The sequence below is a fragment of the Convolutriloba macropyga genome, unplaced genomic scaffold, assembly GCF_964194025.1.
Source record: "Convolutriloba macropyga unplaced genomic scaffold, txConMacr16.3 SCAFFOLD_2089, whole genome shotgun sequence".
NCBI lineage: Eukaryota > Metazoa > Xenacoelomorpha > Acoela > Convolutidae > Convolutriloba > Convolutriloba macropyga.
Window position 1 is genome coordinate 1 of NW_027451252.1, and position 17,842 is coordinate 17,842.

The 17,842-nt window shown below is 33.1% G+C and overlaps 1 protein-coding gene across 1 annotated transcript; it reads right to left on the reverse strand.

Moving 5' to 3' along the window:
• Positions 1 to 1,939: 1,939 nt before the first annotated feature.
• Positions 1,940 to 9,076, reverse strand: LOC142356512 (uncharacterized). Its single transcript, XM_075408406.1, has 2 exons — positions 8,731 to 9,076; positions 1,940 to 2,076 (listed from the first exon to the last, which is right to left on the reverse strand). The coding sequence occupies exons 1-2, from the start codon at positions 8,999 to 9,001 to the stop codon at positions 1,946 to 1,948; spliced, it is 402 nt and encodes a 133-aa protein (XP_075264521.1). The 5' UTR covers positions 9,002 to 9,076; the 3' UTR covers positions 1,940 to 1,945.
• Between the last annotated feature and the right edge of the window lie 8,766 nt (positions 9,077 to 17,842).

Here is a 17,842-nt window from a genome sequence, read left to right on the forward strand (position 1 = left end):
CTGAAAAATCAGGAGCAGTTTTGTAGTAGTTTGTGTAAAACACAGGATGCTTTTGTTGAACAATCTGGAAAAACAACTGATCAGTTTGGTCTTTAAAAATCACAAACATTTCAGTAGAAAACTTAACAAACATAGAAAAATTTCCAAAAACACCCAGATATTAAAAAATGTAATATATAAAAATTTAGTTTTTTTTTTCTCATTTCCAAAAATTTAGTTTTTTTTATTTTCTCATTTCTTTTATTTTTTTCATCTCCATTTCTCAACGGCGTTAGACGACAGCAGAATTTTTTGGCGGAAAACATTTTGCTTCAGGACAAGGGCCTGTTGTGGCCTATTTGGCAAAAAAAACTTTTTCGAAAACAAAATGTTTTTTAAACAAAAGTTGGAGCTGTTTTTAATGTCTCAAAAGGCAATATTCAAACCAATTAAAAGTCTTCTGTTTCCCCTAGTTGGTCCAATAGCCTACAAGAGATATGAGTGATTGATTTCAAAATAACTTTAACAAATTCGAGATTTAATTAATAAGAAATTGATTATCATGAGTGCAACAATTCAGCGCCACGTCAATGTAATTTAGCTCGAAAAAGTTATGAAAAATCACTTTGCAACTATCAACAAATTGGCTGAATGTCAGTAAAACTTGGATGAAATTTGATGACAATTACCAAATATTGGCAAAACATAATTCCAGATTATTCTAGTTTGGACGTACAAATAGGACTCAATTCATCATCACGAAAGTTTCAACATTTTTTGTGGTCAAAGGAAAATTAAAAAAACAGGCACAAGGGGCATATATTTTCTGCAAAGAAAAGCAGAAAAAAAAGGCTTAATGGCAAAAAACAGTATGAATAACGTTTTCTTAGCAGAAAAACCTTTTAATCTCTAAAGTAGAACAAAACCAATTATGAAAATTAATTTTAAAGATTTGCAACAAATTTAACAAAGGTTTAAAGAAGAACATTAAAAACTGAACTAAAATAGTTGAATTAAGCAGACAGTTCTTGAAATTTCAGTTTTTGATAACTCTTTGAAAAAAAAGGAAGTAAAAAACTGCTGGAATTAAAATATTTTACGATCAAAATTCTGTATAAAAACACCACTCTACTCTTTCTATATCCAATATATCGATTGGTCTAATCTAAATTGATTCAGCAAATAACCGGTTGAGCAGATCATAACTATGTGGGTCAGAGTAACAAAATATTTTAACATTCTGAGCACTGAAACGGAGAAATTGTTTTTTTCTTCAGATTATCTCAGTGGGTTCATGGGTTTTCGATTGGAAACCAAATTTGGGTATAAAACAGCTATTCTTTTACGAAATAAAAAATTTATAACTTTCCCCACTGCAATACTTGTGAGTCATTTTGCTATTAAATCTTTAAATATTTTTCGATCACAAATTCTAACCTTTTTCCTCAGATCTACATTATCGGTTTAGTGATATCAGATAATTAAATGCGAAAACTTTGTTTTATAAAGCGCTGTCTGATTTTCATTTCTTCAAATTTCACAGGAACATTGTTAGAATTGTATGATAAAATTACAATGTGTATATTTATATAATCCGTGACTCTTCATTTTTTCTCCATTTTCAAGCCACATAAAATTTTATATTCCGTAGAATTCATATTCCATCTTATGGTTTTATCAAAGCAATCTTGTTCCGTTACTTTCGTACTTAATTCTGATAAATTGGTGAAATAAACAATTGTTTTTTTAGCTATATTAAAATATAGCAACAATCGTTTTGTTTCATTGAAACCAAACAAAAACTAACACCCAGATTGACACATTATTCAATAAAGTAGCCCGCTATTTTAGTGACTAGCTGTCGAGCAAGAAATGGAGTTGGAATGACGGAGCGCGAAGGGGTGTTGGTCGACTGGGTGGGGGGTGGGGTGGGGGGTGGGGTGGGGGGGGGGGGGTATGGGGGGACTTACAACACAATGTCGATGTAGAAATTGATGAGATTTTGCAAGTGGTCGGCAAAGGCATATTGCGTAGATAGCAGCGAGTGTTTCTTTGTGGGAAAGGCGATTACATAATGACCCTTTTTGTCCACGCCTCCTGAAAAACAAATAAAACCAATCAAAACACATATACACATATACGCACAATTACGTAAGCATATACACATACAGTAAAAAGAGGAAGCTGAAGGAAATTATGGTCATTATTCCATAAAACAGGACACAATTATGTCATCTTTGCAGATGTTTACGAGTAAACAAATAAAACAAGTAAGGAGTAAACAAACGTACAAGTAGCTGAAGTATAGATAAACAATACAGGTCAAAAGGAGTTCGTTTGTAGACCAACTTGAGATGAACTGTTGTAGGTAAGATTGACGCCTGAACTCATTGCAAAATGACGCCTGAACTCAATTTTCCCAGATTTTTTTCTCATACCTTATTACATATATGCAATCAAAAATGCCTTTGCACATATCGCTTTAGTATTTTAAAAAATGAGTAGCGATTGATTCAGAAACATTTTTGATGCTGAGGTTGCAAGAGGGGAATAAGTATGGAAAGACAGACTAAGACACAAAATTCCCATGTTTAGATTTTTCTGCGCTCGTAAATTGTCGTTAGTTCAAAGGAGATTACTCGGGATGACCCCATAGTTGAAAAAGTTATAAAATTACCACACTTCATATTGTGGCGTCAATGAATAGTTGTCATAAAAATTTCAATTAATGAAAGTTTTTAAAATTGAATTTTTTGAAAGTAACCCGAAAAAAAAACGCAAAAACAAAAACCAAATATGGATTAAAAAATTACATTAAACTAATCGTAAATTTTCGTTTTCAGTGATGGGGAATTTACCGGAGTTTACGGGAGAACGCCATAAACATTTTTTCCAGACCGAAGTGGGAGACATAATTTTGTATTCGATGAAGCTCAAGAGGTCTGAGGTCTCAAGATTTAGACAGATTTAAACCAGGCTCTTTAAATATTTTCTGTATGTTGTTATTAAGAAGTAATAACCATAGAACTTCAATTTTTGATAATTTTGTGGTCATGGAGCACCCAATTATGAAAAAAGTTAGTCATAGAACTCTGATTTATGATCTACCTGGTGTATTTGTCTTACCAATATTTTAAAAGTTTTTTGACTAATGAACTCTTTGATCCATAATATGAAAGCTCTAAAATTAAAACTTTTGTCGAACCGGGTGTGTCCAGACTATGGGAGACACAAGGAGTTCACAATTAGGCTTTCGTGAGGTCAAAGAAAATTCGCGCCTTTTACGATCAGAATATCGGTATGTGAAATATATATTTAGTTGGTCTTCCTTGCTCATATGTAATATTCGTCACTAACATACAGCCTATTTGTTTTGCAAAAGAAAAAAAGAGTTCCAGCTGAAAACCGCAAAATGGATAAAATGTACAACCCGCTACACAGAAAATTTTGAGAAATGATTTTTTTTAAATGTTTGACCTATATGTCCCCATTAATCATACCATTCTGATATCACTGCTAGATGTTTTTACAACATCTAAGTAAAAAAGGTGGAATGATACTTTAAAGTAAATCAATGACTTAATTCAAGAAGAAAGAATAGTGAGCATAGAAAAATTTTGAAAAAAAAAGATTGTCACGAGTCAAGCCCAAAAACGTAAAAGATGGAAAAAAAATCTTTTTTGGTACGAGTCATGAACAAAATTCAATTGAAAAGGAGGTAGAAACTTAAAGATCCTAATCAGAACTCTAGCTTATCAACATTCACTTCTCAAAGAGTAAAAAAAATATATATGAAACAATATTATAACAAATTAGAAAATTTTGTAATTATGAAAAAAAAGAAAACGCAGACTATCAGAACTTGCCAGTGAACAAAAAAAGCAAGCGAAGAAAAAATGATAAAATTTTTCTATGTCACAAGAAAATATCTTTTAAACAGGTACCAAAAAGCAAATCAAATTCTGGTATTGTATCCTAAGATAAAAACGTATTATTTATTTGGAAGTTTAAGAATCATTGCTCAGCTCAACAAAAATTACTGCTTGCTGTTAAATTAAATGCGGCATCTGTTGATCATTTTAGAAATATCTTTTAATGAAATGCATAAAACAATTGCAAAGAAAAATGACTTTTTCACTATTTCTATTGCTATTGCTCTAAACGATTGTCTGAAGTTACGATTGTTGAACATGTAAAAATCTGGCTTATTTTCTTATTCAAACATTATTTTATTTCCCTGTAACACAGTCTGACATAGGGTCTTAAGAAAGTGTCTCATAATTCTGCGAGGCTTTGATAAGAGAAAGTTTTCTTTCAGTTGGACGATTCAAATATGAGGATACCCAATTCAGTCAGCGAAAAATCGTGCTTATCGTTAGAAAAATACCATAGATGACATCTTTTACTCTTTGAATCAACTTTTAGACAAAAGTTGCTTTCGAGAAAGCTACAATAAATTTGATACGATTTGCTAAGTTTCTGAGACATTTTCAAAATGTGATTAAAGGTTGCAGCTCACTTTCTTAAAGCAGATAGATGATAGTTTCAAACAATGGTTGGCAAAATCAGTTTTAAAAAAGGTTTTTTTCTCAAGCCAATTGATATGGGCCTAACAAAGGTTTTGAGTTGCGCATTAAAAGCAAACAGATAAAATAGAAAAAAAAGATGCCAAATAACGGTTTGTACCCACAGCTCTTTCTTTTTTCATTTAATTTCAAAACTGATCAATTAGGCGAACTAAGATTTTTTTGGGAACAATAATTTTGGTTTCTCAAAACCAAAAAACTGTAATTAGAGTATTTCTCATAAACTTTATTTTACACAATTAATAAGTTTTCTGGTGAACTGCTTGACTTTTTGCGAATTATTAAAAATTTTTGAGAACTAGTTTTTCATTAAATGCAATTGTTGAATATTTTAAATGTTGATGCACAAAATTTTCAAGACTAATCAAAGCAGTTTTGGTGACTCACAAAAAAAGTCAGCTGCAAAAAAGGGAATATAACGACATTTGTTACGCTGAAGGAAAAAAATTTACCAATTGTATCCAAATAATTGCTAAATTGTACGGAAGAATTATTTGCTCTTATCTCAAAAATGAGGTGCGAAAAGTTGCGTTTTTTACGAAAAAAAAAATACGATTGGAGCTGTAAATAGTTTTTATCGATTGTTTCCATTATCTGCTCCAAAATTTGTTTTGACCACCTTGCTTCTGGATTTGTTAATTCTAGCTGTTGCGTATTTGCATCTTCGGACGTTAATTATATTGTATAAGCAAAAACACTTAGGAAATATGTATCTGAAGGAAAATATCGGTTCATCATTTCTCCGAATTTAGTGAAAAAGGCTTTTCTATGAATTTAAAACAATTGAATTGTTATAGAGATACTGATTAGATTAAATTGATATAGAGATTAGACCAACCCGAACCACTCATAATAAAGAGAAAATTGGATGCGCTAAGGCAAAGTTACTTTTTTAAAGCATTTTTTTACTGAAAGTTTTGTTCAATTAAGACAGTGAGCAGCATCGTTAGCAAGCAATCAACCGTGAATTTTTTTCTGGGGTATTTTTCTTTTGTGCTGTTTTTGTAACCTTAATGAGCACCATAATTACTACTGGCTCTATCATTTTTTCTTATAATTGTTAGGTTTTTTTCACAGATGGAAAAATTTGTTTCTGTGATCCGTTCCTTAAAAACGTCCTACAATTTCAGCTTGATTTTAGATTTGATTTGGTTTATATGCTTGTATTTCCAGCATCTCCTGATGATTTTATTGTAAACAATTAAGAATTGTTTTTGACTTGGGCACAAAAAGGTTGTCTGGCTGCAATATAAAGTTTCGGAAAGATATGTTCTTGGTAGTTTCTGTTAACCTATAAGTTTCAATAATTAGGTTGTTTGAGCATTTAGCAAAAAACTTCATTCTCTAGAATTCTTGTATTTTGAATTCCTTCAAAAAAACACGGGAAGTCTGTTTGCAAAAAATTGTACTCTGATGTCATTGACAGCAAGACACTCTGTCGGGACTGCTTCTCGAACATATTAATGCATCCTTAAAAAGGTGCATTATTATGTTCGAATAAAAAACGTGTTATTTTGCTGCTTTTGTTTCGACAATATAAATTGTTTTTTTTTACTTTTTGCAAAAGTTTGGCATTGCGTAGCTTAACAACTTGAAAAACAGTGAAAAAACAACGCGGTTCAGCCATTTTTCAATTTAAACGGCTTTTTTCTGGCTTTGGAAAAAATTTACGACTATTTTCATGCCATTTCTCAAATCTCTACCTAATGGGTACAGATCACGCCTAAAAACAACAAATCATTATGTGTTTCTCTGTTTCTCATTTTCTCTGTTTTTAAATATGGTTTGGAATTAATAAGGAATCATAGCTTTCGTATGCAAAAGTTCACAATTTTGATCTCAATGAAGGAGTTTTAAACTGAAGAGTTATTGAGAGAATATTTTCAAGTTCGGTTGCCGCTTTGTGTCTAACCTGGATGAAATTGAAAGGTTAATGATGCACGAGGTCATTTAGATTTTTATTCAATGCAAAGCGAAACGATATCACAACATTTTTATGCAATAATTTAACCAATAAGCAGTCACTTAATTAACATTTTTTTGCACGGTTTTTGCAATATGTTTGGACAATTTTAATCATAGTATATAATTTCAAAGGTATATATCAAGTCATAAAAATCAAATAATTTACCCAATTCACCTAAATTTTAACGTTTGTCCTTAAAGACGTAATTTCAAGATATTACAGAAAGTTAAATAAATTTGCAAACATTTCGGTAGCTGGCTTCTTAGACCTGTAAATAAAATTATTTACCAAGGTTGAGGTCCCAGACAAATTCACCGAAGATGAAGGCACGAAGATGGGGGGGCATTCAAAGTTATATAATCTGGAAACATCGAAAATTGCACGAAAGTTTGTCATGAACGCACGAAACTCTGGACATGAATGCTATGGTTTTTTTTAGCCGTGATTAGAAAACAAATATCCATCAGATGACTTATAAAACTCTTACTCCAGAGTACCCATTTAAGAGGTAGCCTTCAATACTGAAAACCAAAACCCACTTGTGTTCAAATTGAATGCTAATTCAAATGCAAAAAAAATTGAACTCAAGTTTTTGTTTTGTGTTTGAAAATTTTACTTCTTCTGTTTTAAAAAGTATTTGAAGTTCAGAAAAAAAATTGACGCCTTAGAACCCAGAGTATATCATGTTTAGCCAACAAAATTATTGCCATATTTTTTAAATTTACGCAAACTTTTGCAAAAAGGTACTAGCCAGTTGAAAATTTGGGGATTTTTGTATATACGAAATTAATAAACTATGTTAATTTGAAGTAAATAAGTTATGTATTAATGCCGTTTGTCTGACTTTGAACGCATGCATGATAGTCTGGACATGAACACACAAGAGTCTGTACACGAAGGCACGGAAGTCTGGACTTGAATGCAGGAAAGTCTGATTATGAACACACGAGAGTCTGAACATGAACGCACGAAAATCTGAACATGAATGCATAAAATCTGGTGACAGCACAAAAGTCTGGCGAACGCAGCAAAGTCTAAACTTGAATGCATGAAGTCTGGGAAACGCACAAAGGTCTGGTGAACGCACCAAAATCTGGACATGAACGCATGAAAATCCGTCGAAGTCACGAAAGTCTGGACATGGACGCGCGAAAGCCTGGTGGAGGCACGAAAGTCTGGACATGAACGCACAAAAACCTGGTGAACGCTCGAATGTCTGGACTCAAACTGGGTACTCAAGCTGCTACGGTTGAGGAATTTCGCCTAAAAAGTGATGAAAACTAACAAGTGTGAAAATTAATGTCTGATTGGGTCTGATAATCAACGAAAAACTTTATAGGAGTAAAATTCATGTTCCAAATCTCCAAAGAACGTTATTAAAGAAGTACTGTCACTGAAATTCAATAAATCACATGGCAGACAAGTATTTCAAATTATTAAATGTATTACAATTCAGTGCCACCTGGTACAAACATCACAAACTCAGTGGGTTGTAAACAATTTTGCCTGTGGATATCAATTGAACATAAATGTGCACACGACTTGCAATACTTTGTTAGCAGAATCCACATTAGGAAACGCTATGAGCGAATGGTCATCAAACTGTGGCAGAATGTTTAATTAGTTTTAAACATCTTAGTTTCGTTAGTGTTCGAAACAATTTAAGGCTCATGCTTCTTTAATCGATTGTCTTCTATCTTATACCTAACAAAGGCTTCGAAATCTCGTTCTAGTGTTTTTTTTGTTTTCCGATTGGCTAATTGAAAGCACAGTTTTGCGATTGTGAATCATAATTGCATTCGAGGTAGATTTTACTGACAAATTATTGTAATTGAAGTCCACATTTCGCATTTGTGGTTTAAGCTAACTTGCATCTGTCTCAAATTTGTCAATCTAAGAAACAAGTCTAAATAAGTAAGCAAACCCACAGGGTAATTAGCAACACATAATTTAATAGACTCTTCTCTTCATATTGCACAAAATGGTGCCGTTTTATTGTATGTACTTACCAGTAATGCCTATCATCTCATTTCCTCAAAATTTTTGAAAAAATTTAACGCCTTCTACAGTTGGTGTACTTTCACAGCTGCTCGTATTTTTTTAAAAAAACACACAATTTTAGTGATTTTTCGAACTGCCTCTTCTCATGATTTGAACGTATATTATATTACTATAAGCTTAAATAGCGTTGGGACTCACCCGACATTACTGCCAATTCCGATTTCAACAAGTCTTCTGAAACTGATCTGGGTAGAAAAACGAGTTCATTTTTAGATCTGCTCGACGACGAAATAGTTTCCCCGGCACTTTCCTTACCACCCAACTTATCAAGACTAGCCTCTTCTGAATTAATTTGTATCATCGGAGCTGAAATGTGATTGGAAGAAGCAGACGGAGGCATCAACGTGTTCGAATTCGATTGGACAAAATTTATCCGAAGGTCATCCTGATCTTCAGCGTTGGTTGCCATTTTTACAGACAGAACTCCGTGAAGTAATGGGAGTAATTAGATTTTAATCTAACGAATTACACGGGATTAATTGTGTTTTCCATAATTAGTGTTTTATAAGATTTAAATACCAAATTTACTTGCCATAATGTTCAAAGAAATTAGTAAAAATTCAGTTCAAACTATTGTTGTTAACAAATTGTTGATAACAATTATATAAGCTTTGAACCGTAACAACAATGAAAAATAATAGCTAACGATTCCACAAAACAATTATTCACCATCCCTGCTGGAAAAGAGCGCATAACAATGGAAAAGTTACGATTGAGGACAAGTCATTTTCCACAATCGAATATCCATCAATGGGTTTTTCCAAGATAATCGGGGAATGCGGTGGATTAATCCAAAATAAAATCCAGACGAATTAATTCTTCTGTAAAGTCAAAAATTTATTTCCAATTGTTTGTTTTTATTGTCTTTTGGTAATAAGGTCAAAAAAGTTGTCTCAATCAACTAAAATTTGTAAAAGCAAAACGCCAGCTTAAAGCGCTCGAACAGTTTAGATCATCGTTTGTTTACATAATAAAGCCGGGTAAACAAAAGCAAAGGGAGGTTTTTCTGATGAGAGGTAAAAATGCTTACTTGCGAACAAAAGGGCTCATTCAAAATTGGAATCGAAATCTTCGAAGTACACTTAAAAAGCACAATTGCTTTTATTTCTGCCACTGAACAATTGTTAAGATAGTTTTGAGGGGATTTTAAAAAGTGGCTTTTAAAGAGCAATGTTTCCGTTTTGCTCAAACAAACAAAAAAGGTAAAAAGCTATTCAAGTTTGCTCAGATGGCATAATTTTTTTGGGAAAAGCTGAAGTAAGGAAGAAGATACGCGTGAATAAAGCTTGAACAGAAATGACCGAACGTTTTTGAAATAAAAGGAAAAAAGAAGCACTCTATTTTGAATCTTGCCTTTTCATTGTAGTTTATAGCTGTTGATGTTTTACATTAAAAGAAATAAAAATGCTTATTTTCAAGTTGCGCTCTTTATTTTTTCCACATTAGGAAAAACAGGCTAGTGACTTCGAATAAATAAATGAAGGAGAAACAAAATGATTGAGCAAACATTATTATTACGATATATTGTTTTTGTTTATGTTATTTGTGTTTTTTGGATATGCGGCGGATAGTGGCCACTATGAGAGGCGATATTTATTTTATTTACAAACAAGACCGGGATAGATAAAGCTAGATGGATAGTCATGGCGGATAGTGCCGGCTACTAGCGAGGCAGGGAATAGGCTATCCATTATTTTTCCACAATATCCTACTTCCAAAAGCGACCAGTCATCATTTTAGCTCCCCACATTTAGTGTACTTTCACTGGTTATAGGTTCTATAACTATACCAACAAACGCTGTAAACCTAGCCGAAAAACAAATAAAACGAAATCTTTAAAGTATTCAATATTTATACCGACTTTCTAATTTTTCTCAACCAAAACGTTGAGAACTGCGTTAATTTCACTTGTGAACAATTTTATTTTAAAGTGTCTATCAAAAAAATCTTTTGAAGCCATTTTAAGACAAAATTATATCATTATTATGCATTTATACAGTATAACGTTCGGCTTGGATCTGTTTGTTTTGTTAAGTTTTTTTATGCCGACAGTTTACTGTTTGTTCAGCCTCATTTTTCCTACTGTAGGATTAATTTCCCATATTATACCTGTTCATACAGTGTTCACGCGCGATAAATGTGGTACCATGATGCTGTAATGCCTCGAAATCACCCAATTTTGACAGACTAAAGTTTTTAGCCGAAAATCACATTTGATAATCAATACTGTTCATGAATTTTTCAAAAAAAAATGAAAAAATACTAGGACCAGCAGTCAGCAGTCAAACTTAATTCACCAAATAATAAAGAAAGCAAGTTCTCTAAAATAAAGTTGCTTAGGTTGATGATTAAGTGACAACTGATATAAGAAACTAATAACTAAAAACTTCTGAAGTTCTGAAAAACTTTAGCAGATTATAAGGTGGTTGAGGTGGTCGAGGAACCTCAGGACAATGAGGTTTATAAGGTGGTTACTTCAAACTCAGAATGCAAAAGCGCCCCTCAACGGACGAAGACGCGGCAATTTGCAACTCATTTTTAAAAATTGGGCGCAACGCGATTTTTTCATTCAGGCAAAAAAAAATTTAAACCAAATTTTTGATTGAAAGTATGCCTTGTCTTATAGAGTTGACAATAAGAAGACTAAAGTGTTAACTTTATTGGGTGACAAAATATTGAAGCTCTTCCCAATAAAAGCTAAAATAATATTGCTCACAAAAAAAAACATTTTAAAGGATAAATTCATAAACAATCATTAGTGTATACATTTTAGCCCGAGAATTTTGACGAGCTAACAGAAGTCTCTAAGTTTTGTTGGTTTCGCAAAAAAAATATTGTAACCATAGAAGAATCAAAACTCAATTCCTTTCGCACTCATAAGAACATGGGCAACCTCATGAGTTTAACCTGGAAAGAATTTTAAATTCTGTATTTGAGTTTTTATAATTATTTATACTCGACGGCCACAATTAAATTTGTGTTTTCGAAGCTTATTCACAAAACACCAACGTGAAGAAAAACTTTAACAAATCTTGTGAAATTTTGCATTAGTTTTGCAATAATCTTGCCTCGTGTTTCTTTTATGTGGAAACTTTGCAGACGCAAATTGTATTTTTTCGGCATCCAAATATCAATAATTATAAAAGTCAATATAAAAATCGAATAAAGTTTTACCCATTTTCTTTGGAGGCAAAAATTGATTTCTCATCTTCCTAATGTGACATTTTTTCTATCTTTCCCATTTTTGGACAGGTTAGTATGAGGTCTGAATTACTAAAAAAAACTCAGATACAAAGATCAAACTCTGCTAGAAATCAGGATTATCAACGGAATCGGCTAGATGAAATAGCGTCTTAATAAAAAGGGTAGGATCACATTAATTTAGGATAAATCGAGCCGTCAGCCAGCAGCTTTAACGGTCAAAGGATGATCCCTTTTGAAATAAAAGTTAGCAGCCACACTACTTTTCTCTTTTTTAAAAGACCATCAAAAGACAGAAAGAAAAGCTATACCACCAAATTGACTTTTTCATCACCCGGTAAGAAAAGAATAATTTCAAGTATAATAACTGTGACTGCGCTTCTGAAGGAAATTTGAAAAATGAAAACCGCCAAAAAGCGGTCATAACTATTGAAATGAAAAATTATAGTCAATACCAATTTCCTCAATTTTCTTAGCGAGGGGAAAGTTAAATGCAAAAACAGTGAAAGCTTCCGACATTGTGAATTTTTAAGGAGTCCTCGTTTCTGTTACAATTTTGTCTCCTTGATGAAGAAAAGGCCATAAAAAATGACCGGTACAGGTAATTAAGACAACAGATCGTACGTGTATCAGGACTATAAAAGAAATGGAATTCCAATTAATGTTGATCGAGCGATGGGAAACAAAGCCGCATTAACAAAAACAGTGGAAAAGTAAACAAAGATAACTAAATTCGATGTTGACATTTGTTCACTTTGTCACGGGCCATATACTATTATGGTCCAATGGATTAATCTGTTTGAACAAGTTTTACGTATTGATTTTTCTTCACAAATGTCCTTTTTTTGCTTTTAAGATAGCATTTCTTCTCATTGAAAAATCTCCAGTAGTTGATTGAGCTCTATTTAATCTTGAAATTGATCTTTTTTTTGGTTCCGGAGACTGAGATTTTTTCGGAAAATGAAAAAAAAAGAGAAAACAATAGCCTGGTAAACATACTTTTATTTTTTTTAAAATTTGAAATGTTAGTGGAGAGTAAAATGAGAGAAATCATACAGCTGTTGAAAGCATTATCAAATTGCATGCTCATTTTTTCATGCATTTCTGCCAAAAATGAGAAAAAGAAAAAGACAGAAATATGACAAAATTCGCAACTTATAGAAATGTGTGATGTAATTTTTACAAATTTTTCTTTTAGCAGAAACATATCGCAGTTGATGTATGCGCAGAAAAAAATAGAACTTAATTTTCCCCACTTGACTGAAAATTATTCTATTTGAAAGCTATCCATTAGTTTAATTGTAAACTCTTGCAATGTATTTAGACTTGAGTGATTTTTAAATATAAAACTCGCTGTAATTAAACGTATTTTGTATCAGGTTAACTTCAGACCCTTGCTGAAGTTCCCACTTGAATTGTATAACTAGAAGGCCTGCAACAGCATCCAAGAAAATCATGTAAAAGAACTGACGGATTAAAAGAATTTAAAATATCTGTTTTGCCCCAACTCGGGTTGGAACCCCTGCCCCTCGTTTAACAGCCATAGGATTACCACTTAATCCACCGACGCGTAACATGTTTGTTTATTACCCTATGTACCACAAAGTTCATTTTGCATATTCAGTGAGCGCCAGGAATTCTGAAAATAAAGAGCTTCTACAGGGTGGCATAGCGCGTCTCGAAACCCGTGTATTAAGATAGATTGCATATTTAAGGAGCTTTGAAACGTTTGAAGATTTTGGAGCTTCAACATGGTGGCATAGCATTGGAGTTAGAATTAGAAATTACACCGCACACACACACACGTACACACACAGAGAAAACACACACACACACACACACACACACACACACATATATATATATATATATATATATATATATATATATATGTATATATATATATATATATATAATATATATATATATATATATTTACTTTTATATATACATGTATATATATATATATATATATATATATATATATATATATATGTATATATATATATATATATATATATATATATATATATATACATATATATATATATATATATATATATATATATATATATAATTATATAAATGCAATCTTCTCTTGACTCACAATTATTATTTCCCAGCTCTGACACTCGACTTTTGTATTTTTTTGATAAATTTGGTTTATTGAAATTCAATATCTTAATATTACAACGCATGAGTTGGTTATGCAGTTCACCTTTCAAGCTAATTTAGTTTTCAATGTTTAGCCTAATTCAATTACCGTGTCTCCCCCTGCAAGGACACTTTGCAAAATCGAGATCGTGAATCTGCATCGTAGATACATTTGACTTTCTGTATCACATGGCTCAGTCAGCAGGTGATAACAAAAAACTACCCCCGGTATGGAAAATTTTTGAGCAAAGACATCTACAGGACCCCCACCTCGATGAGAAAAGTAGAAGGCTCGCTTCAAATTAGCCATGTTTGCAAAGTACGTCGTGATCTTGCATCTCCTCTTACAAACTCAGCCATAAAAAACTAATCTTCTCTACAAAATCATACAATGAAGAAGCGATTGAATGTACATCAGCACAATCTCAACGTGAACAGAAAACACGGAATGCGCAACTGAGGAGGAATTGATCAAAGTTAATGCCAAAAGGTAATCGACCAAGGAATACATCGTTAAGAAAAACCCTGGGCGACTCCATGCGACAAACCCTAGACGAGCAAGGATAGTTATCTTACAAGATCTTGCAAGAAACTTGCAAGAGTCTTGCAAGATGATGCATAGTATTGCAAGATTCTTGCAAGATCTTGCAAGATAACCGTCCTCAATCAACTAGGGAAGGAGCAACCTCGTTGTCGTACTTCAATTTAGGAACAAATGCTATCTGAAAAGACACTGTCTGAAAGCTTTATTGCAATCTCTTACTCAAAGCGACCCAGTTCGTTCCATTGCGGCCATGGTGTTTCCGGAACCAGTGCAAAAATTTCCACATCTCAATCTGAATATTGTCGAAACTCCGGTCAAAATTGGTTAACCAATCATGTGACAATTAGCCTCAAAACCTGTCAGAAATTTTGTGTTCTGGACCATTTGGCAGGATTTCCACAATGCAAAAAGGACAGATAATTTCCCGATTAACAATGTCTCCACCGGAAATACCACTCGACGGTAACTCAGTTAGTTGCCTTACGATTTAAAATGAACAATAAGACCTAATTTATGACATATCAGTCAATGACTACATCGCTTTATTGTCAGAAGGACCTACTAACGAATATGATACCTTTCGCTTAGACTTTCGCAGTAGAAACACGTGTTTTGTGGTAAATTAGGGGAGCGTGTGTTCATTAACAGAATATTTTCTGCAAAATGATATAAGAAAAATATATAGCAAAACGATATGGCTGAAAAAGTGTTGACAACATTATCAAACTACGTAAAAACGCCTCGTTCAAATAAGGGCGCTAGAGTTGAGTAGTAGCTGGTGTACACAAGACACAATAGTGATTGTCGCTGCTGATGACATAATATCTTTAATATGTCGTGGCTTCTTCTCTGAATTTGGTTTTTCCCTTGTTCAAAAACTATTCTTTTTGCGCAGAAATTCTGTTGATACAATAACCCAATGTCCTGTGATGAAAACCATAGCGGAAAAACTTCCAGAGCTATTTTAAACTCTTCAAAACCTGCAGTTCATGTCATTAGATCCAATTTTGACAAAAAATAGTGCTCAAAAATTCAGAAGGGCCCTCGAGTGCGTTTCATTTGACAAGAGGAAGTACCTCAAAAAATAAAAGAAATTAGCCGATAAATGACATGAATTAAAGAAAAATAATCAGGCTGCTAAGATCACAATTTTATTTCACACATTGTACTCACTCTCAAAATGATCATTTTGTAATAAGTAGCCTTCCTTCATTATATAATGAATAAATCGGCTCACGAGTACAAAAAAACGATGCCTAATTTTGATACCCTGATGGAATCAATCTCACAGCACTTATATTCAACTGCCGCTCAAAATCCAGCTACTTTTATTCATTAGACCATAAAAATGCATATAGCCTATTGAAATTACACTTAAGAACTGCGTGCCATTAAGGTTTTTGGCGGAGGTTCCATTGGAACATTTCAATTCTAAACAGCTCTCTAATGTTTAACTGACAAAACTCCCGAATTTAGAAAAACCTTGGACTGCATTTTTCATTGGCTTTAATAATACTTAACGTTTTCCGGATGTTAATTTAATTATAGGCCAAGGAACGCAAGAACAGCGTTGCAACAATATGTTTGGTTGTCTCAAAGACTATAGAAGAGGACAATCTGATTATCAGTCTGCTTGGATCTAAGCTCACTCAAACAAGTGATAGGCTCATGGAATCAAACAAAACTTCCATTTTGGCAATTGTATTTAGGAGACAAAATTTACAATGGTTTCTGTGTTAGTACATCACCTTAGTGAAGTGTTACGGAAAATAGCGTAATTATAACAACCTCGTCTACCATTACGAAAACACGGACAAGAATTTTATTTCATTTAAATAAAGGTTAAAATGGTTACAGCAAAAAATATTGTTACTGCAACCCTCCACTCATGTTGCAGATCAATTGTGATGCAACAATATTAGGAGTCACACTAGAACAACTAACACTAGTTGGCTGGAAACCTAAGACAGATACGGCATTAACAAATTGGCGTCATTTCGGTTTCGGAAAAAAAACCCACAGAAAAAACCCTCACCCAAAGTTAAATAGGCCCGCACGGAAAGAAACCCCCAAGTAAAAAAAACCCACGGAAATAAACCACCACTTGACTGTCAAAGAGACGTAAACTCAACCAAATTAATTTGTTCTGACAATTATCATAGTAATTTACTGACGAGATGGATTGATCGTCTTTTAATACATGATTTTTCAATCGAATATTTTTCCAGACCAAAGATTTGTCTAGATGATTATTTTTTGCGCAATCATGTCCAATCTTAAAAATTGACAGCCTTATATGATGGTCAATTTTGCAGTGGCATCAGGTACATATATGCGCACAAAACTAACATGATAATTAACCCGCAATCATACTTGCATCAAATACATGCTACCATTCATTTTACACCCACTTTCGAACAGTGTTGTGGCTGAGCTTACTAACTCAATGACAAAATTGAATAGCGCTTCAAGGTTATTTCAAGCATTAAAGCTAGACATGCGTGACAAGAGAAATTTAATGCTACATTATATCGAAGCCAGAAAGATTTGTTCATTTTGTTCAACCGTTATATTTGGTAACTATTTTTAGTACACAATCGTCAAACATGAAGTTAAACTGAAACTCAAACTCGAACTATGCTATTATTGCCACGTATTCAAGTGTTCACAATCACACAAATTTAGCTCAAACGGAGCAAGAGATACCCAAGTTGGTATGCCAGATTCGATGGATTTTTCTACTTTCATACCAATTCAGGGAGTGCTGGGCGCCGTATAAGGTATCCCGAACCCCAACTTTAGTGTATTCAGAGAATCTTAAGACATAGTTATCTACAGCCAATCAGAGATGCTATTTTGAGATGTACGGTAGTATAAAAAGAGCTTGAAAAACTACCAAAAATCAGTTGAAACTCGTTAATTTTGTCTTAAAACTGACATACAGTGCGTATTGAAGCACACTTTCTTGAGCAGTAAATTATTTGCTATCGTGTCTTGCTTTTGTAGATCATATTAGTGATTGTACAGTTTTAACTTACCTTTGATTTGTGAAAACAGATTTAACTTTGATATTCTCAAAAGTTTCTTTCTGAGGAACAAAGTTCCTAAGTAAGAGAAACTCTGTGCAAAGCACATAGTCAGTTGCTTTTATTGACTTTAACGAAGCCTAGCATATTTCTGATATTGATGGCTATTGAAGCCAACTGAGCAACAGAAAGTTGTTTATTAAAATGAATCAGATTTAAGATATCTGAGTTGCTTTAAAAGCGCCCCCCTTAACAAGGAGGTTCGCTACAAACTTGAAAGTTCATTAACAGTTAATTGATGTTATCTTTAACAATTTCTTAGGAG

Bases quoted from the DNA above. Each gene is read 5' to 3' on its own strand.
- LOC142356512 (XM_075408406.1), bottom strand. From the start codon at position 9,001: ATGGCAACCAACGCTGAAGATCAGGATGACCTTCGGATAAATTTTGTC. The intron at 2,077-8,730 runs GTGAGTCCCAAC...TTTGTTTTTCAG, and splicing joins GGAATTGGCAGTAATGTCGG to GAGGCGTGGACAAAAAGGGT.